The sequence below is a fragment of the Neophocaena asiaeorientalis genome, unplaced genomic scaffold (genome assembly GCF_003031525.2).
Source record: "Neophocaena asiaeorientalis asiaeorientalis breed wild unplaced genomic scaffold, Neophocaena_asiaeorientalis_V1.1 scaffold96, whole genome shotgun sequence".
In the NCBI taxonomy this organism is placed as follows: Eukaryota; Metazoa; Chordata; class Mammalia; order Artiodactyla; family Phocoenidae; genus Neophocaena; species Neophocaena asiaeorientalis.
The window spans coordinates 1,172,070-1,195,234 of record NW_020175831.1 but is presented as its reverse complement, the minus strand read 5'-3'; the positions used below and the strand labels follow the sequence as shown (position 1 = coordinate 1,195,234).

General features: G+C 37.6%; 1 protein-coding gene across 6 annotated transcripts in view; it reads right to left on the bottom strand.

The window, feature by feature from the left end:
• MAP3K20 (mitogen-activated protein kinase kinase kinase 20) overlaps positions 1 to 23,165 on the bottom strand; it is a 168,919-nt gene that overhangs the window by 69,130 nt on the left and 76,624 nt on the right. For all 6 annotated transcript variants that reach the window (XM_024732834.1, XM_024732832.1, XM_024732833.1 and 3 more), the window contains exons 3-7: positions 19,650 to 19,737; positions 14,187 to 14,288; positions 9,944 to 10,009; positions 6,271 to 6,299; positions 6,015 to 6,152 (exon numbers count right to left, since the gene is read on the bottom strand). In XM_024732834.1, coding sequence (XP_024588602.1) covers positions 6,015 to 6,152; positions 6,271 to 6,299; positions 9,944 to 10,009; positions 14,187 to 14,288; positions 19,650 to 19,737 — 423 coding nt within the window. The remainder of the gene's footprint in view (positions 1 to 6,014; positions 6,153 to 6,270; positions 6,300 to 9,943; positions 10,010 to 14,186; positions 14,289 to 19,649; positions 19,738 to 23,165) is intronic.

Sequence of the window (23,165 nt, the reverse complement as noted above, 5' to 3'; positions counted from 1 at the left end):
CATAAAAAAAAAAAAAAATCGAGGGCCCAATCCAAATCACTGGCTAAACCACTTACTCCACAATGGCAGGTACTCGCCAAACTGTAACAGTTAGATTTTGGGCTTTGGAGAAAATCTCTCTCAAAATGAGTCAGTCTAAGGGATTCATTTTCCTCCACCTACCACATAATTCATTATACTATATTCTAAAATGTAATAAACGCCTTATATATATACATATATATAGGCTGTGTATGCGTGTGCAAATTTATGTTTGTGTTACCTCTCTGCAATCCTTGAGATTAGCAGGATTAATAAATTTGTACTGAAGCAAACTGATGCTGGAAATGCTGAAAACAGCCAATGATTTTGTATTCTCTTTAAACTCTGAGTAATGGAGATTTTTACATTCAGTTTCTTTCTCTATTTATACACGAGTATTAAGATTTGAATCTACCAATACTTTTGTGAAGTGCAAAAACAATTATAATTTTTTCAATGATAATCGTAATAATAACAACCACTATCATTTATTGAGTGATTATGTTCCAGTTACTCTGTTAAACCCTTTTGGTATGCTATCATGATTAATCTCAATCCCATCAGAGAGGTATCATTCTCATTGTACAGATGAGGAAACTAAGGCTTAAGGAAGTTAAATAAACTTGCCCAAAGGCACTGAGTTACCAGGTGGCAGAGCTAGAATATGAATTTGCTGTCTCACCCCTGAAGGTCAAGGTCTTGACCACATGTAATTGTAGAGAGGGAAGAGCTACAGTGTAAGAGAGAATGCAGCGGGCCCTACTTTCGGTATGGAGCCATGGCAGAAGCGGAATTCAGCACCTCTGATTTACACTTCTGTTGTTCTAAAAACAAAAACAAAAACCCATTTCTAAATAAGAATGTAGATTGAGGATATATACACTATTCAAGGGAATCCAATATCCACTATTTCCTCAGCCAGCGCCCGGTCTTATTGGAGCCATAACATGTTAAATGAATTCTGGCTAATACGAAGATAATTAGCAGCAAAATCAGGGAAACTGGCAGACGCTGCTCAAGCAGGAGGAAAAGAAATTCACGGAAACCTCTTTGGGCTTTTAATCAAGTGTGTCAGGTACTTCTTTAGAAGAGCTACTGAATAATTCTATTCGAGTCACAGAAGTGCTTAGGAAAAGGTAAGGGGCATCCCAGAAGGGGATGATTCCAGCAAACACTGAAAGTAAAGAAAGGGTGAGAACTAGAACAGGTGTGTGGTAACCTGACACAGGGCGGCACGGGGCTGGGGTGGGGGACAGAGGCAGCAAGAGGGCTGAGCAGGAAATGAAGCCCCTCAGTTTGTTGCAATTACCACCCTCCCGGTGGTGGGATTGGGGAGGGGAAGGCGTATGAAGGGCAAGTAAGTGAATGGATTTGGCATTCCTAAGGAGAATGGGAAGAATGACTGCCTCAAATAAATCTGATGCCCTGGACCCCCAAAACGTCTGGATAAGCAGCCTTGCACCCCTCCTTCTGGAGTCGGGCCTGCCTGCACATGTGCACACATATGCACAAAGGCGGCCTGGGTTTTGTGGGGTAAGATGCAGAACCAAGAGCCTGGGGAGGACACCAGAAAAAGATTTATGTCATTCTTTATCCCAAAATATTCAGTTGGAAAGTGTCCAAAAATCTAATAAGACCCGAGTTACATTTCTCCGAGGGTTCTAATCCTGGAAAAAATAAGATAGTTTCATTCTACTCCCTCTCTGTGTCTCTAAAGAGCTACCACAGCTGAGGGAGCCACTTGATGGATGTGAAACTGGCAAGAATGGCGGGGATGGTGTCCTTAACCACTGGGTCCTGAAGCCCAAATGAGGTCTTTAGTTTAATTCCAGGATCAGCACATCTCAAGATTTCCTATTATTTATTCACCATTCAGAAATGTATCAAAAAAGTAGGTGGTATGAGATAGGACAACAGCTTTTTCTACTGAACAAAATGACATGTGGCACAAAAAATGTAACTTTGTGGAGGAAGTCACTTAGAGGTCAAAAAGTATATTAAACTGTGACTGAAAATATCAGTTATGGAAAATGCAGGCCAAACATTATTGTGATCTTTCACCTTAAAAATATTTTCCAACTCATTTTATATTGAGACATCCCCATGTTTAAACTGGGTTCACAAGGGAAATTTCTATTTTCAGTTTACAGAAGAGAAACTTGGACAAGGCTGTGTACTTTTCCTGCCTTTTCTTTTACAAACAATGGAAAGCCATTACCTGAGCCGGGCTGGTTCTGGAACAGGGCTCAGAGACAAGTGAGGCAGTGATGCTCGCTCTTAAGCTACTCTATTTTCAAAGCTGGTTTTGGCTGAGAAGCTTCTGAGAAGGTAATCCTTTCTGCATTGGCATTAAGGAGAGCTTTGTTTTTAAAGAGTGGCTAGGTCTTGAGTTCTCAGAAGGCTAATTCTTCAATGATTTTGGCTCTCCTGAAGTCTTTTCTTTTTCGTGGATAATATCCTAAACACTCCTGGTTTAGTCCTTCAAGAGAAGTCACCAGAAGGGGGTAGAAAAAACCTACTCTCTTATAAAACAGAAACAATTCCCTGCCTAGCGAATACCAGCGCAGAAGCAAGGATCACAAGATCCATTTCTGGCATTTCACCAGCACGTTTATTTCAGGGCTATACAAGGCTGGCTAGTCTCCTCATGTGTTAAGAAGAAACAGAGGTTAATTAAACTGGGGAGGGCTAGGGACTTTGAGACTATGAAGGGCTAAATTCTTACAGCAAGCCTGAGAAAGAAAAATAAAAAGCAAACATGTATTGGGGTTTGGGGGATGGGTTTCAAAAAAGGGACAACTGTTTTTTATGTTCTTATTCATCTGCGTGTGACTGCTCTGTGGGTGGGAGCTCAATTAATGGAACAGGCTTTTTAATGAACCCTGGTATGTTTTCTGCAAACAGATGCACCTACTGACAAAGGAGTTCTGGTTACTCACCTGTTTTGAAAGGACATCAAAAATTCTAAATGCCCGCATTGCTCTCCTAGATAGATATAATTTTCAAGGTTTATGCACGATAAACTTCTACAGCTAACATGGCCCCTACCTTAATAACTGTCCTCTACTGCTCTTTTAAGGACATGTAACGCTATTTTCATTAAAAAAAAAAAAAAACTGATTGCTTAAACAAAAAGGCTCAGTAAAGCATACCTTGTACTTTTTCTTTCACTAATGGTGTTAATTGACAGTACTATGGGAAGGGGTCAGAGTTAAATAAAATCCTGATTTGTCATTTATAATTAAATGAGCACATGTGCACTTTTCTGAATGGAATTCTGCTGATGCAGCTATGGGGTAAGAATAACCAGCATTCTGAGTAAACCCCTCTCTTTAAGATAGCAAAAGAGTAGCCCCTGTTTTAAAACTAACATGCAATGGGAAAGAGTGAGAATTGTGGTCCCTTATCAAAATACTAGGAACCGTTCTTCAGCCATGTGGCTTGTCTTCCAATCTTGAATAAGAGGGTTCCACAGGGGTCTCAAATGTCACTCCGCTACAGATGGCAGAGTGGTTTTACCGGTTTTAAAGAGTTGTAAAAAACAAAAGAATATGCAACAGAGATTGTAAGTGGCCCTCGTAGTCTAAAATATTTACTATCTGGCCTTTATAGAAAAAGTTTGCTGGCTCCTGTTTCCACAGGATAAAATGAGACACTGGTCCCAAGGAGCAGGCAAAGTAAAACGTAAATTGCCCTAAGTTGGTGTCTAGCACAGTGCCTGACACAATAAATAGATTTTTGCTTAAAAATGAGGAACATAGGGCTTCCCTGGTGGCACAATGGTTGAGAGTCCACCTGCCGATGCAGGGGACACGGGTTCGTGCCCCGGTCCGGGAGGATCCCACATGCCGCGGAGCGGCTGGGCCTGTGAGCCATGGCCGCTGAGCCTGCACGTCTGGATCCTGTGCTCCGCAACGGGAGAGGCCACAACAGTGAGAGGCCCGCATAACGCAAAAAAAAAAAAAAAAAAAAAATGAGGAACATAACTTCATTAAGAGGAAATAATCTCACAAACAGTCTTAAATCGCAACAAATTTCCCCATTTTCAGACTCCCCAGCAGATGATTTGTAGAATGGTTAGAACGTAGTAACTTTTGACATACGGGACCAGCTTTAGAATATATTTCTTCAGGAACTTTTGTTTTTTTCCCTTTCTTTTGATAAGAATTATTTTATCACTGTCTAAAATAGGTTATAGCCTTCATTATTAGAAGCACACAGAATTAAGGAAAATTAGGTATTTAACCTGATGCTACTACTGTCTTCCAACTTTTACAATTCTAGCCTTTCATCAAAAACATATATTTCATTCATGAAATGATTTTTTTCAATTAAAAAGAACGAGAAAAAAAAAAAAAAAAAAAAAAAAAAAAAAAAAAAGGGAGGGCCCAAAAAAAAAAAAAAAAAAAAAAAAAAAAAAATGAGGAACATAACTTCATTAAGAGGAAATAATCTCACAAACAGTCTTAAATCGCAACAAATTTCCCCATTTTCAGACTCCCCAGCAGATGATTTGTAGAATGGTTAGAACGTAGTAACTTTTGACATACGGGACCAGCTTTAGAATATATTTCTTCAGGAACTTTTGTTTTTTTCCCTTTCTTTTGATAAGAATTATTTTATCACTGTCTAAAATAGGTTATAGCCTTCATTATTAGAAGCACACAGAATTAAGGAAAATTAGGTATTTAACCTGATGCTACTACTGTCTTCCAACTTTTACAATTCTAGCCTTTCATCAAAAACATATATTTCATTCATGAAATGATTTTTTTCAATAGCCAACAAAACTGCTATTATATTAATTTGGTATACATAAGATGTAGTAATGATTTAGAAAAAGCTAGCTAACTGAAACCAGCCCAGAACTTACTGAGGCTAGCAGTAATTACCTAGAGACTGATGAACTCTAAAGAAAAAGGAATGGGTTTGACAGTGTTGGTCTCCTGTGCTATCAGCTGTCACCTTCAGTTGAAAACACAGAAGTTCAGGAAGAAGAGGCATGTTGATTTGGTCTACAGTTAGACTGCTTCTTCCCCATTATTATGAAAGTCTCCTTTTAAGAAGTTATAAAATAGAGAGGCAATATGATCAGGAGATGAGAGGCGAAGACAGGGGGTTCCAAACACTATTTTGGACTTTTTAAAGGAAATACAGCATTTTTAGGGATAAAAAACTTATCCTCAAAAAAGGGCAACAAATTCCTTCGTCCACCAAGGAACCTCCCTGCCCACTCTCCCCTCCCTGCCTCTCCTCCCCCATTGCCCCCACTTCCTTCTCTCTGCTAATTCAGATACAACTTATTCCTCAAGAATGATCCATCTCAAAACTCCTCTAGCAGCTTCTGTTCCTTCACTTCATTCCTGTGGTCTCTCTTCCTTGAGCATCCCACCGGCACATTATTCTGTTCTTGTAACTATGTTGCTCTGCTGGTATTCTTATGTGAGACCTTAGATTCATGGTTCAGACAGCCATTGCAGCAGACATGGGCAAGGCTATGTGCTAGATGATAAGCACATTTTCTTCTGTATTCTCCAGAAATTCACTAATCAGTTAAATGGTTGACATTTCCTGTTAATTAACTCATTTGGCAGATCCATTGGCGGTTTCTGAGCAACACATGACAACGAAGTCCTGTTCCACATTGTATCCACTGACTTGCAGAGATATTCTACAGACATATGTCCACCCAGGAAGGCCCTCTCCACAGGAGGGCATCAGGCCCAACACTATTTTAGGTTCCATCTAAATTTGCTTCTTGCAGATGGCACTGGCTTCTTCTCAACACAGGACAAAATAACTCAGATGCATAAAAATGATCAAAGTAAACCTTCTAGTAATTAGAAAATATTCTCTCTGTTGCCACTGCTCTGGGCATTCCACCAGCAACAGCATCATTGTTTTAAAACTGGGTTAAATTGTCATACCCCGCTTCTGCAAGTTGTTTGCTTTTTGCATGTCCTTTAGCAACAAAAAATAAGAAATGAACTCACCACACCATAGGAATATGTGTCACAAGTTTCAGACACAGGGAGACTCTGGATAACTTCTGGAGCCATCCACGGGAAAGTCCCAACCAAGGACATGTGCGTTGTGTGGTTGTGGAACCGAGAGGCACCAAAATCGCAGATCTGAGAAAAGAGAAACGAGTATCAACTTTTTACTCACTGACTAACAAAAGAATTACCAGTCATAAAACCTACATCTGAAATTAACGAAATTTTAAAAAATTAAAATAAAGAGTCCTACCTTCAACACCCCATCAGCAGCAATAACAACTAAAAGGAAAAAAAAAAAGATAAATTATGAAACTCATCTAATTTGAGTTATACTGAAAAATATTATAAACTTCTATTTCTATCTTCCATATGGCATTATGAAAGGTAAAATTAAAGTATTTACTGCACTGAAGATTTTGTAAAAAGGAGCTGACATTAAAATAAAAATAAAAAACTAATTCTATGAGGTGCTGATTAAAAAAGGCTTCAAAACACTGGTTTAAATTAAATGCAGCTTCAAAACACTGGTTTAAATTAAGTCCAGCAAGAAAGGCATAGATTAGTAGTAGTCAAGAGAACCAAATTTTTACTTGGGTTCTGCCACTAGACTGTCAACATGATACTGAGGAATAATTAGCATTATTACTTCATGGTATATATGGTTTTTCCTCCCAGTTGAAGAGTAATTTTTCTTGAAGGCAGAGATAATACTCATTTATTTACTTATTCATACATTCGTTCATTTAACAAATATTTGTTGAGCATATACTATGGGCAAGGCCATGTACTATGTTCTAGCAGAGGAAGGTGAGCAAGACTGACATTGTCTCAGCTCTGGTAGAGATTACAGTCTAATGGTAAAGACAGTTAAACATCTATAATAGAGTGGGATAAGTTCCATGATGAGAGGCATGGAGATTGCCACAGGACCAAAGAGCAGTCTAAGAAGTCAAAGTGTAAGGAGGCTGAAGTTTCCTGGAAGAAATGATGCGATGCTAACCAGAAAGAGGAGACCTGGGGGAGGAAAGCAGTTTTCTAAGCAGAAGAGTGAGCTTGTGCAAAAGGTCAGGAGCAGAGGAAAAGGCACAGCCCAGGTCCAGAAGAGCCTTTGTGAGAAATGGAAAGGCAACGAATGATTTTAAGTGGAGGAATGAAACGGTCAAATGTGCAGAGGGGAACAGAACACAGGTAAGCAGATCACTGTGTGCACCAGTGTTGTAGTCCAAGAGAGATGAGGATGCCTGCACTAAGGCTGTGGCAAAGGACAGGAGAGAAGTGGACCGAGTCAAGAAACAGGAAGCAGAATCAACTGGGCTCGGATTACTGGCTATGGGAGAGGAGGAGGAGAACTCAAAGAGGAAATAAAATAGAGGCCATACAGCATGATGGTTAGAACAGGAGTTCTGCAATCGAACTGAAATTCCTTTTTATTTGATTACTGGATTAGGCAACTGGTATTGTCACTCACTGAGAAGGGAATGAAGGAATAATTTTTTTGGGGGGTAGGCAGAAGATGAAAAGATCAACTTGGACACAGTACATTTTAGTACACAGATTTATAATGTTAGACTTTTTAAATGAACACTTATTAATCTTATGATAAAAAAGTAGAAGTATTTTTTAAATAACTGAATATAGTATTAACCATATTTATATTTTTATTTGAAAAAATGTATAGCTTATTATATATAGTATCAAATTTACCCTTAGGCTATTTCTGTGTATTGGATCATGCAAAGGTTATTTTCTCCACTTATCAAGGTCATTTGTAACAGCTAATAAGTATTGCTAAACTACCATGTTCAAGGCACTGTGTGGCTTACAAAGGAAAGGCTAGAAACATTTCTTCAGGATTCTGCCCTTGGCCTTCTCCCTTCTTATGCTCTTATTCGCCCACTCCCATAAAAGCCCTAACTACATCTTAACACTCTCAAATAGATCTCAGCCTCAAAACTATATATCTATCTGCTTGTTGAACATATTCACATACGTATCTTGTGAGTCACTGCAATGGGAAGCCTGTGCACCGCAACGATGAGTAGCCCCTGCTCACTGCAACTAGAGAAAGCCCACGCACAGCAACGAAGACCCAACGCAGCCAGAAATAAATTTACAGTTTGTGTAGTTACTTGTTGTGAAAACACATACACACTGAAACAATACAGATCAAGCTTTTAACAGTTTTGGGGTGGGGGTGGAGACAGAATAGTAGGACTTTCATTTTCTAAGTTATATAGATTTATTTATTTAGTTATTATATTTATTTATTTTTGGCTGTGTTGGGTCTTCGTTGCTGTGCACAGGCTTTCTCTAGTTGTGGCGAGCAGCGACTACTCCTCTTTGCGGTGCGTGGGCTTCTCATTGCGGTGGCTTCTCTTGTTGCAGAGCATGGGCTCTAGAGCGCAGGCTCAGCAGTTGCCGCACATGGGCTTAGTTGCTCCGTGGCATGTGGGATCTTCCCAGACCAGGGCTCATACCCGTGTCCCCTGCACTGGCAGGCAGATTCTTAACCACTGTGCCACCGGGGAAGGCCGCAAACTGTAATTTCTAAAAATGGGAACATTCTCCATTGTTAGTCTTCATAATGACATCTTGGATAATTTAACCATTCTCCTCTCATGGGATATATAGGATATACTGGTAAACTAGATTAAAAGGAGAGATGTTAAACAACTTATTTAGATTGAAACTCTGAGCAAGAACTGAAAATGTACAAAGTCATAAAACTCTGATACTTCCTACTAGATTCTGTATTATTTCCTAATGACCTCCTGCTAGCCAATATATATTAAAAGTATTTAGCTCCAGGAAGCTTATGTCTAAGAAAAGCCAAAGGATAAGTGATGAAACCTAGAAAAGGGCAAGAACAATCAGCCAGAGTGAACTGTCAGGGTCAGGGTGCTGGTCCAACCTGGACTGCTGAGGAGTGGCAGCTGCTGACAGCTTCCCCTTCTCCACCCCCGCAAGCATCAAGGTCCTGGGCAGCTGGTTGGATTCCTGAGTTCTCTTCCTCGGCTGGCCATGACTACCCATTCTAAGGATCACACTATTAGCAGTTACCCATTTTAACTGCAGTGATTTAAAGATTTTCTAAAAATAAATTGTTTTCCTCCTCCTCCATACTTAGAAGAATCACTTAGAAAGCAAGTAAAAAATTAAAGCATGTGAATGAATTGATAGCAAGATTTTTTGTTTTTAAGTAGCAAACTCTGAGTGCTGGCTAGCTAAATAATCCCACTGCCTTTTTCCATTAATTTTCAAGTGATGTAATGGACAAAGCATTCTATTACCACTCCTACTTGAAGGTAACATCTAATCCTGCCATTTAAAAGTGCTCACTCTCCGAATTATAAAATACAGGATCATAATTAAACTTTAGGAAGTAGAGAAGAAGAAAAAGAAAGCTCTTACTTTCCAAACCTGTGCTGATCATTTTTGGGCACTCCTTCGGGTAATGTGAGTGACATAAAAAATTTACACCAAATAACTCAGGAGTAACAAGAACAAAACTCCAAACTGCTAGTACAGAGAGCCATCTAAAAATAGAAAAACTAGAAATACACAACTATGTGCTTTGACCAGCAATGCCTGTTTTAGAAGATGATTCTAGAGAAATAATTAGGGATGTGTTGAAAATTTCTACTGAGAAGTATTAACTTCAACATTTCTTATCATAGAAAAAATAATGTAAACAACCCAAATGTCCATATTCTGTGCTACTTATACAGTGGAATACTATGTAGCCTCTTGAAATAATGTGGAGGATTTTAACATTTATTCATAGAGGAAAGATTTTCACAGTATCAGCAGTGAGTCAAAACAGCAGGTTACAAAAGAGATGGAAAGCATGATGCCTATTTCTATACAACGGTGCATGTATTTTATAATTAAATAGGTAAAATAAAAACATATGACTACGTTACCATTTCTTGACTTGAGATCTCTGTGAATCACCTTGACAGGAGCCTCCATGTGTAAATAGTGCATTCCTTTTTGTACAAAAAGGAAGAAAGGCCTATTAATATAATTTTTCAACATTGCATCAGTATTACCTTTCTATTTTAAACATCAGTATTACTTTCCATATTTTTGCAAAGGATTTAATAGCAAAAACTAAATTCGTGTGCTCTGTTCTTCCATGATGGATAAAATAGGGACAGGATATGCCCATATTAAGACAATTTATATGCTAAGAAAAATTTATGTGCTTTAACCTCTTAGAAGTTGGAATTTGATTGTGGATAAAGCTAGCTTCTTATAATACCCAATAAGGACACCTTAATTTTCTGGAGTCTGCAAGAAAATAGCACAGATACTACTGGAAGAAATGCTCCAATGACTAAGGTATTCTATACTACCAACTGCCTTCTAAATCAGCCAAAGTTCTGACCAAAAATTTCAGTTTACATTTGCATGTCTGCAGTTACCCAGTGAAGCTTGGTTTCTCAGTACTCATTCCAGTAAGACCCTGGGAGTGGAGGTGGGGTAGGGGTGGGGAGAACTGATTGGATTCATTAGTTGTGGTTGGTAAAGGATTTGGGGATCCTCAGATAGAAAAATATACAGTAGTTACAAAATATTTTATTCTTCTTACAAGGATAAATCTTCGACATAATATATATTTAAATGTACTCCAAAATTCTCTACAACATATTGAAAATCGGGTTACTTCAGTAAATTGGATGTATATAGAGTTTCATTATTTTGAATTAAAAAATGACTCTTTCCCAGTGTTTATACAGTCTATCCCCTTAGAATAAAGAAGAAGAGCATTTTCTACTGAAACATTTCCTCTATTTCTCAAGTTGTCTTTTCTAAACAATGGAATAGCCCCTTACCCCAATCAAACAGGTTCCTTTGGTTAATGAACTATCTTTTTTTTTTTTTTTTGTGGTACGCGGGCCTCTCACTGCTGTGGCCTCTCCCATTGTGGAGCACAGGCTCCGGAAGCGCAGGCTCAGCGGCCATGGCTCACGGGCCCAGCCGCTCCGCGGCATGTGGGATCCTCCCGGACCGGTGTTCCCTGCATCGGCAGGCGGACTCTCAACCACTGCGCCACCAGGGAAGCCCTAATGAACTATCTATTGAAAAATAATTTAATAACTAGGCCTTGGTTCTTTTTTTTCAGTATATAGAAAATTTCAGTTTTATAAAGGCTAATTTTAAAAATAATCTATTATTTTCTACATTCTGATTATTATATAGTGAAGAATCATGAAAGAACAAAGAAAAATTTCAAAAAATTTAAACTCTTGCCATATAAAGATATTACTGAAGAGTCAACAAAAGTATTAGTAATTCAAATGATCTTAAATAAGATATAACTGGAATAAAAGAAAAATTTCTTCTAATATTAAGTTCTACATATTCTAAGCTGTGAAAATTCAAAAGCTACAACTCAGGTAACTTTTACTAATTTTTATGACAGAATTTCATAGTTATTTCTCTTTGTCTTTAAGAATCAAATTCCTGAATAATTTTTCAGGTAGAAACGAATTAACTATCAGAGGTAGACCTAGATCATTTCTACATTTGCTGACAATAAAGAATTTCAAAAAACGCTCAAGCACAGAAGCTTTAAATACAGGCACTTTTCTTCCTCATGGCAGCTATTACGAGAAAAAGTGTTGTAAATTATTTGTGTATAACATATAATATACATTTATAGAATATTTAGTGTATATAAAAAATTGTAATCAAAATCATATAAAATTCTATTTAATGTGTTTTTATAGAGCTATCTACAATTCTGTCTGCCTTATGTTTATTGCAAAACAATAGGAATGCTGAAAAATATTTTCATCAATTTTAAGATTCAGAGTTTCCTAAAAAAAGATTTCACAGGAGTCACTGGGGAGATTTGGAATCAATGATGACCATTTGGAGATTGGATCCTGGTTTATTTGCTTTAATTGTTCCTTTTACCCATTGTTGACTGACCTGTAGCAATTTCAGCTATACTGGCTGGTCTGCCCTCTATCCCTCTTCCCACCCAGAAAGAAGAGAATCTTTTTTTTTTTGCCTTTTAGGAGGTTTTCTCTTTGCAGTGATGTTAAGCAATGCCTATTTCAAAATGCACGAATCCACTCTTATTTGAAATGAATTATTCATCCTTTGATTTCTCAACATCTTGTTGCTTCAGTGGCTTCAGTCATGGTCAAACTGAAGGGCACAGCTGAATTCAAAATGGAATCAACAAAAATCAAGCCTTCCTATTTCATCTCCAAGTTCTACACATAGCTTTATCAGAGAGGGTAGAAGTCATTCTGAAAGCACTGATTTCTTCTTCCTTTCGTAGGCCATTTCAAGTATTAAGTATTACTTGTGACTACACATAAACAAGTCTCTTCTCTGCCTCACGCTTCTCACCTGAGTCCAAACACATCAGAACTTGCCTTTCAGATTAATTCATCAGCCACCAAAAAGTGATTTTATTACCGTGTGGCTCTGGACACTCCCATTTTCTCCATCCCTATTTTTACCTCTAGTTCCAGTGTGCTATTTAGTCCTGTTCCTTTTCTTCCTTGTACTTCTGATACAGAGTGCCAGGGCTCTTGAGAAACCACAGGAATGACTGAGCTGATCTGGAGCCAAAGGACTTGCCCTACAGACAGGGACTGTTGCAGGGGAAGGGACCAGGAGGGATGAGGTTTACAGGCTGGGGGCCAGAGAAGCTTAAGTGGAGGGTGTACAGCTGGAAGCTGAGTGACTGGTGTCGGTTGATTTGTTTGCTGTCTATCCATCATAAGTGCCATTAAGTAATAAGATGGGTGTAATTGGCTGAGCACCCTAAATGCAAATGTCTGTAAGGTGAAGTGTTTTAAGTCAAGGACTGCTTGTATATGTATTTACATTTCTGTAAGTGTATTTCCACAATGCTTCAGGCAGTTTCCAATAATAGCACATTACCCTGCTTACAAACAGGTGGCCTACTGATATGCAGAGAAGTGGCTATGATGCTACATGAAAATGTCTTGAAGAATGTGAAATTTTAAGGCTGATTTGAGACGTCTGATGCATGAATACACAATTAAGTTAATTAACACAGCCAAAGCCTTAGGTATACCATCCTAAACACAGAGCTTATTATTCTTATAAGGTAGTGAAGTATCATTTAAGCAGCAGCATTTAGCATGAAACTTTTTTTTTTAAATAATTTTCACTTTCTCCATTTGAAGAATTTGGCAGGTGTTGATGAAACTTAAAGCAGACAAGATAATTCCCCAAAGGAAAGGCTATTGCTTTTGGAAGTCCCTGTGTAACTTCCCAGTGAAAGCAAAGTATGAACTGCTTTCCTTATTGGATGCTAAATATTCCTTTATTTGCTTTGTAAAGAGATGTTGGTAGAGACTGGAGCAGCAAAATGCAAAGGAGTTAATTGCTCCAGTAAAATTTGGAAAGACTTGCCTTCTGGGGGTTGCTAGAATACAAACGTAACCATCAGCATTCATTAGATTAAGTTGTTTCCAAAGCAACTTTGACAGTTATAAATAAAACTCAGAAACATTCAGTTAGGAAAATGGAAAATAAAAAGATAAAAATAAATGGAATTTAAATTGCTTTAGAAAGCATTTGTCTATGCAGGAATTTATGAGGGAAAAAGAACTAGGCACCTTGTTTAGGCATATTGTGTATTAAAAATATTTCATTTCCAAGGGTGATTTCCAAGTTTACATTAAATATAAAATAAAATCTGAATTGCTTTTGCATGGCAGGATAAATAAAAAAATTTTTTCCAAGTGGTTACTATTTTTAGCATATTATTATGTATCCGAAATGAGTAGAACTAATCCTACAGTAAGTCATGTTTTCTGGATACTGCATCTAAGTAGAGACCTGCAGCACAACAGAATTATAATCTTTCCATTTAATGTATCAAACAAGCTGGCCAATTACAATGTCACAAAATAGGGCAAAAATGCTGCCTTGGAGCCACTGATTTTGTTGGAACTTGGTTTTTGGTAAAAAAGAAAGGAAGGAGAGAAAAGGAATGCAGGAGTAGAAAGGCAATGATCTAAAATATTATGTGCACAGTAAGCTGCAGAATTCTTGCTACTTTTGGTCTGAAAAAAGAACATCTTAAGATACAGAATAAGAAATCCTCCGACTAAAGTCACCATGTCAGGATGCTCTCCATCAATTCTGTAAGAATACATGAAGCATTACCTTTGGCTACATCAGTGGCCCAGGTCATAATGTGATCCATGTCCATCTCTTCACTTCTGTTACTGTTAATGTAATCATACAGTGACCCCAGAGAAGCATATTCTATTTTCAAAGGAAACATAAGCATATAATTAAAACCAAGGCACATTTCAGAAATAAGATTTCATAGTTTCATTGGGAAAATGTGTTAAATAATTTAACAAAAGGCATTAAAAGTTTATAAAAACTGTTCCATGCTGTTTCTAAAAGTTTCTAAAAGTGAATATCATCCTGGTAAGAAATCTGTCAAAGACAAGACCACTAACAGAACGAATAATAAAACTTGAGCTGACAATGAAATCCAAAGACATTCAGATGGAATTCAGAAACACAAGGATGTTGCAAGAATGTATTTGAAACAAAGGTAGGCATGAATATAGGTATTTCTTCAAAAATTTGTTATTCTTATGAGATAAGATGAAACACATAAGTCAGAGGGTTTATGTGACAATGCAAACAAATCAGTATTTGTTGCATCAGGATTTAGAAGAGCCCTCAAATTTGAAGCACAAAAGGCCAAGAAAGTGAGAACATTCCTTTAAAAATGGCTTTGATATATAAATTCTCTATCTTAAAATTCACATACTGTAAGTGTACAATTTGATAATTTCTATGATCCATTTTCAGTTTACTTTTGTGTATGGTTTGAGGTGAGGGTCTAAGATTTTTTTTTTTTTTTTGCATGTGGATTTCTAATTTTCCCAGCACAGTTTGTTGAAAAGACTATCCTTTACCCATTTAATAGTCTTGACACTTTTGTTGAAAATCAATTGACCATCAATGCAAGGTTTTTTCCCCTAAATTCTTAATTTTGCTCCATTGCTCTATATGCCTGTCCTTGTGTCAATACTGCACCATGCTAATTACTACAGATCTGTAATAAGTTTTTTTTTTTAACATCTTTATATAATAAGTTTTGAAATGCGGCAAAGACCTTAAACTTAGATCTTTCTTAAAACTGGTTTGGTTATTCTAGTCTTTTATATTTCTATGTGAATTTTAGGATCACCTTGTCAATTCCTTACAAAAAATGTCTGCTGAGATTTAGACAGGAATTGTTTTGAATTTGTAGATCAATTTGGGAGAACTGCCGTCATAACAATATTGAGTCTTCCAAGCCACGAACATGTAATCTTTCCATTTATTTAGATCTTTATTTTCTCTCAGCAATGTTTTGTACTTTTCATTGCACAAGTCTTAACACTTCTTATGTTAAATTTATACCCCAATACTATTAAATTTATACCAAAGTACTATTCTTTTTGATAGTACTGTGAATGGAATGGTTTTTAAATTTCATCTTTAGACTGTTCATTCCCAGTATATAGAAATACAATTAATTTTTTTTTTTGCGGTTCGCGGGCCTCTCACTGTTGCGGCTTCTCCCGTTGTGGAGCACAAGCTCCGGACGCGCAGGCTCAGAGGCCATGGCTCACAGGTCTAGCCGCTCCGCGGCATGTGGGATCTTCCCGGACCAGGGCACGAACCCGTGTCCCCTGCATCGGCAGGCGGACTCCCAACCACTGCACCACCAGGGAAGCCCCCTACAATTAATTTTTGTATATTAATCTTGGATCCTTGTGACCTTGCTTACCCTGTTTATTAGTTTTGGTAGTTTTTTGTGGATTCCTGGGTGTCCTGAGTCTTAGAGAATCATGTCACATAAGACAGTTTTACCTCTCCCTTTCTAACCTGGATGCCTTTTATTTTCTTTTTCTTGCCTGATTAAACTGACTAGAACCTCCAGTACAATGGTGACTAGATGTGACAAGAGCAGAACCTCATTTCCTTGTTCCCAACCTTAAGGGAAAAACATTCAATTTTTCACCTTTAAGTAAGATCTTAGCTGTGGGTTTTAATAGATGCTAATTATCAGGCTGAGAAAATTGACTTCTATTTTTAGCCTGTTGAGATTTCTTAGCGTAAATGGGTGTTGTAGAATGCCAAATGGTTTTTGTCTTTTATTCTATTATCTATTATGATGCTTTATATTAATTGATTTCAGATGTTAAATCAACCTTACATTTCTGGGATAAATTCCACTCGGTTGTGGTGTATAGTCCTTTTTATTGGTGGCTGTATTCAGTTTGCTAATACATAGTCAAGGATTTTTGCATCTATGTTCAGGAGGGACAGTGGTCTGAAGTTTTCTTATTATGTTTTTATCTGGCTTTGATATTAGGATAATACTGGCCTTATAGAATGAGCTGGTAAGTGTTTCTTCTTCTATTTTCAGAAAGAGTATGGGAAGGACTGGTGTTATTTTTTCTATAAACATTTGATAGTATTCACCAGTGAAATCATCTGGGTCTGGCGTTTCATTATGAAGATATTTTAAATTTAAATTTCTTTACTTATAGTTCTGGTCAGATTTTTTGTTTCTTCTTGAGTCAGTTTTGAAATTTTTTATCTTTTCAGGGACTTGTTCATTGCAACTAAATTGTCTAATTTGTTGGCATAAAGTTGGTCATAACATTTCCTTATAATCCTTTTAAATTTCTGTAGGGACTGTAGTGCTATCCTCTCCCTCATTCCTGGTTTTGCTAATTTGTATTTTCTTTTTTGTTGGTCAGTCCAGCTAAAGGTTTGTCAGTTTTACTGATCTTTGCAAAGACCAAACTTTTAGTTTCATGGATTTTCTCTATTATTTTTCTGTTTTCTATGTTATTGCATTCTGCTCTAATCCTTATTATTTCCTTTCATTGGGCTTGCTTTGGGTTTATTCTGTTATTTTTGCAATTTGTTAAGGTTGGAGCTTAATGATCAATTCCCCGCATCGGCAGGCGGACTCCCAACCACTGTGCCACCAGGGAAGCCCAGACCTTTTTTTTTTTAACATAGATGTTTAAAGCTATAAATCCCCCCCTAAGTATTACTTTATCTGCCACCTATAATTTTGATATGCTACATTTTACTTTTCTCTCTGTCCAAACTATTTAAAAATCCATTGTAGTTTCTTGACTCACTGGGTATTTAGAAATATTTTGTTTAACTTCCAAATATTTGGGAATTTTCCAGGTTTCTTTCTTGCATTAATTTCTAACTTAATTCTATTGTAGTTGGAGAACTTTTTCAGTCCTTTTAGATATATTGAGATTTATTTCATGGCCTAACTTATGTATGCTAAAGAATGTTCCATGTGCCCTTGAAAAGAATATGTATTCTTTGTTGGGTGGTGTATTCTATGTATGTGAGTTAGGTAGAGTTGGTTGAGAGCGTTTGTCAAGTCTTCTATATCCTTGCTGATTTTCTATCTAGTTGTTCTCTCAGTTACTGAGAGTGGGGTAATGAAATCCATTATTGTTGAACTGACTATTTATCCTTTAAAGTCTGTCAATTTTTGCTTCATGTACTTTGAGGATCTATTGTTAGCTGTATATACATTTACAATTGCTGTATCTTCCTGATATGCTCATCCTTTTATCATTATGAAATGACCCAATTTATCTCTAGTCATATTTCTTTTCTTAAGCCTATTTTGTCTGAAATTATGATAGTTACTCCAGTTCATGGTTATTGCTTGCACGGTAGTACAAAATTAAGGTTTCCAAAGATCAAAGAAAAGATGGTCCACTATTGTATCTTTTCTTTTGACTTTGGAGATTGAGACTCTAGTCACCCCATTTCTCTGTAGATCTGGGAGAAAGATGTTCACTTCCCTTCCAAGGGAAATAAAATGGCAGCTGCCTCTTGGACTCTGTTCGAGGTCTTATAAGCAGATTTTAGAAAATCTTCTCTGTGATGGGAAGTTTCAGCAAACACACATGCACAGGTGCACACATACACATACACACTCTCACCCAGAAATCATCAATTCTAGTCCCTTAATTCACGTATGAGAAAACTGAGACATAGATCATCAGTGACCCACCTATGCAGCTTTGGCAGAATCAAGACAAGATTTCATCTCTCAATTCCTATTCTGGTGTTCATTCCATTCCATCACTCTGATAAATTATTCTTTCAAGTCCTCAGTATGAGTGACAACAGCTGCCTGCTGTACCTTTCTATTAACAAGTACACTCAGGTTGGAATAGATTCAAGCCATTCAAGATTCCCCCCTCAGAACCCCAACATCTGAGAAAGACAATGAGGTTCTAAAGAGAGGGAGCTAGCTAGGCGGGGTGATCAAGGTATGTGTGCCTGTCTCTTTCTGCCTTAACCTTCCCGTACTAAGACTTATTTGTGTTCATTTCAAGAGGCAGGGCAAGTGCTATCATCCCCTATCCATTTGATCTTCCACACTTGACTCAGTTCGTGTATGTATGTCATCCCTCAGCATCTGTGGGGGGTTGGTACCAGGACCCCTTGCAGATACCAAAATCCACAGATATTCAAGTCCCTTATATAAAATGGAGCAGTACAGTCGACCCTCCACATCCGTTGGATCTACAGTGTGCTCATAGGCTTCTTGCATACAAGAAGAGGAGATTCTGTATAAAATCAAATTGAGAAATGTATACCACTGTGGTTCTACCACTAGCTGGGTAACCTTGGGAAAGTACTTACGTTAGAGTTTTAGTTTCTTATGTGAAATAAAATTACTTTATTTCATAGGGTTATTCTAACTATTAGATGAGATAATTTATAAGGAAGTACCTAATCCAACCCTTTTTACTGAGGGTGTTTTGTTATTTTATATAAAGACAATCCAAGTCCTTAACCCTACAGTAGAAGAGAGGGCTAATCTTTTAAGGTTTTCTTGTTTGCTTTGTTTTGATCAAAGAACTGCCGTGATAAAGAACCTGGTCAAAGTTACGTATTGTAAAATGGAGCACTATACTTACCATAGACCTGAAGTTGCTCATTGGATTATACAAATATGAGTATAAAGTGTTAAAAATATGTGCCTTTCTGTGTTTTTATACGGCAACATTTTCTGTGTGCTCCTTTTTGGAAAGGGTATTTCCATCAGTTATAAACTGCTGCTCCAAATTATGTGATCATTTAGATCAAGGTCATTATCAACGCAGATGACCAAATCTGAAAAATATTCTCATGTCAGAGGCCTTGAAGAAAGAATGCTCTAATGGGATTAAAATGCCTTGCAAAGAATTATAACATGAATAGCTCAAGAAATCTTAATTTGTAAAAGGTCACAGAGTTACAAAAAACATCGCTCATTTCAACTAATTAAATGAAATTTTAGTTAAATGGCACCTTTAAATATTGGTAGTGCAGCTGCGAGTGCATTTAAATAGCATTTACGCAGATATAATTAGCACAATTAAACATGGGTAGAAGTGGAAACACCATTCTTAATTATATTGATATAATCAGTTTTATTAATGCTTTATAGCAACAAAAGTGACATCTGACAGTAGCACACAATTCATGACAGAACCTAATATTAAGCATTTTAGCATATTAAAGAATCTAAAGCTAGGTAATTGGGGAAAGAAAAAAGTCAAATAGAGTTCTTACCTGTGACGATACCATAGTTGGGAGGTTCAAGAATTACTCCGTAAAACTGGATGATGTTTCTGTGACTGAGGACACTGAGTATTTCTGCCTATACAAAAATCAAATACAAAATTGCATAAAATTTCACATTTATAAAAGTCTCATAAGTTTCCTACTCAATTTTCTTTTACATACATTTACAAAGATGTATATGTGCTCAACAAGTATGTGATGCTGATAAAACTGTCTTTGGCAGCACTCTTGACAGATTAAGAATTTATATATTGAAGCTTTCTGAAAAATTTAAAAAAGAAGTGGGGTTGAACTGGCGGCAGAAGAGGTGCTTACTAGCAAGCTGGCATGACTGACAGTGGAAGGGGATGACTAAAGAGGGGAGATGCCACATTTATTTACAGTAAAAGCCCTCTTCCTAAAAGTCAAATACATTTTTTCCTGCATAATGTTTCTTTTGGGAGACTGCAATAAGACTGAACTTCTGTCGGTTGGATGAGTAGTCATGACAAAATTACGGCAGGGTTTCTTAACTATTACTGGAATAGATTCAGGTAATACCTATTTATATTATTTATCTAACCATTTATTTAAAATATATTATTGCTCTCGTACCATATGCAAAGTACTGTAAAGGACAGACACGTGGATTCTTGACCTTCAGTGGTGATTTGATAGGGAAGCCAGACTTTACACTGTGAAATGTGTTAATTATTAGAAAACTGTACTGCAGAGTGTCATGGTAAAAAATACCGTTTATTAAACTTAATTGTTTTTAATTTATTTATTTGTTTATTTTGGGCTGCATGGGTCTTCATTGCTGTGCATGGGCTTTCTCTAGTCGCTGCAAGCGGGGGCTACTCTTTCGTTGGGGTGCACAGGCTTCTCGTTGCGGTGGCTTCTGTTGTTGTGGAGCACGGGCTCTAGGCCCACGGGCTTCAGTAGTTGTGGAATGTGGGCTCAGCAGTTGTGGCTCACGGGCTCTAGCGTGCAGGCTCAGTAGTTGTAGCACATGGGCTTAGTTGCTCCGTGGCATGTGGGATGTTCCCGGACCAGGGCTCGAACCCGTGTCCCCTGCATTGGCAGGTGGATTCTTAACCACTGTGCCACCAGGGAAGCCCTAAACTTAATTTTTAAAATGAAAAATAAAAGAGGTACCACAGTGTATATCTGCTAATGTCTACAGGAGGATGTTCTCTAGATTAAGTAAATTACATGTAGTCATTAAAATTTTATTGCTTTTGTGGAGTTAAAATATGGCTAATCAAGAGTTAAAAGTACAATTAAAGTCAGCAATGAATAAAAATGGAGAAGCCTTGGTCATAAAGGAGACTCCCCTTTGGGAATTTGCACATTTGTTATACATTTTTCTTTTCATAGTAGGAGTTGAGTTTTCATTTAAAATGCTGTGAAACTTGTTTTGAAGGTGGTGTGACTAGATAGAAAACAGAAGGTTGAGGGTTGACAAGGGGTCAATGTGGGAACAAGAGAAAGGAACATTATTCGTGATTGGATGAGACATTTATCAAGGTTGATTTGACAGTTTTTTCTTTTAGTAATATAGGTGTTGAAGGGAGCCATCAAAACGATTCCTTAACATTCACTGAGCATCCACTGTGTGTAGAGGTTCTGTATTCATCAAACAACCTTCTCATAGTTTAGTTTTCCAAGTAGAAAGAAAATGCATTAATTGAGTAATAAATACAATTATTCATCCATATGACAATTCTATTTCTCATTAATCATAAATGACCTTGGTTGTAAAAATTGAGTTCATGTGAAGTTTGGAAATCATAAGCCCTCTATTTTTTTAAAAATTAATTTATTTTATTTATTTATTTTTGGCTGCATTGGGTCTTCATTGCTGCACGCGGGCTTTCTCTAGTTGCGGGGAATGGGGGCTACTCTTCGCTGCGATGCGCGGGTTTCTCATTGCAGTGGCTTCTCTTGCTGTGGAGCACGGGCTCTAGGCATGCGGGCTTCAGTAGTTGTAGCACGTGGGCTCAGTAGTGGTGGCTCACGGGCTCTAGAGCACAGGCTCAACAGTTGCGGCACACGGGTTTCGTTGCTCCGTGGCATGTGGGATCCTCCCTGACCAGGGCTCGAACCCGTGTCCCCTGCATTAGCAGGCGGATTCCTAACCACTGCGCCACCAGGGAAGCCCCAAACCCTCTATTTTTAAGTGGCAAATCAACTCTTTTGTGAATAAAGCATGAGAGTTCAATGTGAGGAAGCATTAATGTTGGGACTAGTATTGGTCAAAATAGGGGACTGTTATCCTTTGGTGTGTTTTGGTATATTCTTTGGAATATCTAAATCCTGTGACCATTAAAAATGTTTGTAACAATAAAGAATAAATACAAGAATATTCTGAATCCTTGGAGAACCTTTTTTAAAAAAGTTTATTTATTTATTTTTGCTCATTGGGTCTTTGTTGCTGCACGCGGGCTTTCTCTAGTTGCAGCGAGTGGGGGCTAACTCTTCGTTGCGGTGCGCGGGTTTCTCATTGTGGTGGAGCACGGACTCTAGGCACGCGGGCTTCAGTAGTTGTGGCTTGAGGGCTCTAGAGCGCAGGCTCAGTAGTTGTGGTGCACGGGATTAGTTGCTCCGCGGCGTGTGGGATCTTCCCGGACCAGGGCTTGAACCCGTGTCCCCTGCATTGGCAGGCGGATTCTTAACCACTGCGCCACCAGGGAAGCCCTGGACGACCATTTTATAATTCAGCACGACATGGGATTTTCAGTGTTCCAGCTAGTTTTCATGCTTACGTTTAAGATATTGACAAATTATACCCTGGAGAGAGAATTTATCTTTTCAGGTATTGGTAAGCATGTCTAACAGCTCTTGAGTAGGCATATGCTAATGACAAAACAACAACTATTATCTTGTGTCCCTTTGTTGTGCTCGTATTTTAATTTTTTCAGTTATAAAAAACTCTTGTAGTATGATTTGCAAGTAAAAGACATTTTTATGGAATAAGATTTTACGTTCCAATTTAATAAACTAAGAATTTGATTTAACATCTTGAAAACAACATGCTATTTTACAGTGCTATACTAGTTTCATGGAAATGGGCTAATAATAAGCAGAGGTAGATTAAATAAATAAGTGGTATTTGCAATAAATGAAGGTCAAGTGTCACCATGTTACTAATTCAAACAAGCTCCAACAGAAATACCTGGGATTAACTGAACTACTAAAACCTGTACTTGTAGCAGCCAGTAACTGATAGCAAGCATATGTATTATGTAGATTTGCCTTGATAGGCACCTGCTTGCCAACAGTTCATTAATGGAAATTGCTGAAGTAAATATGCAGCAAATAATTTTTCCTTAGATTGTTGTTTTCCAGATTTAAATTCTGGGATACTCTAGCAAATGGCCTGCACATCAAAATAATGGATTAGTGGTTTTAAAAAGTTCACTATTAAAAAGGAAACATAACAATGACGAAGGCTAAAATAATGCTCCATTGTACTGAAAACTGTAAATATCTTTTTACACTATTAAAACTAACAAAAGAATT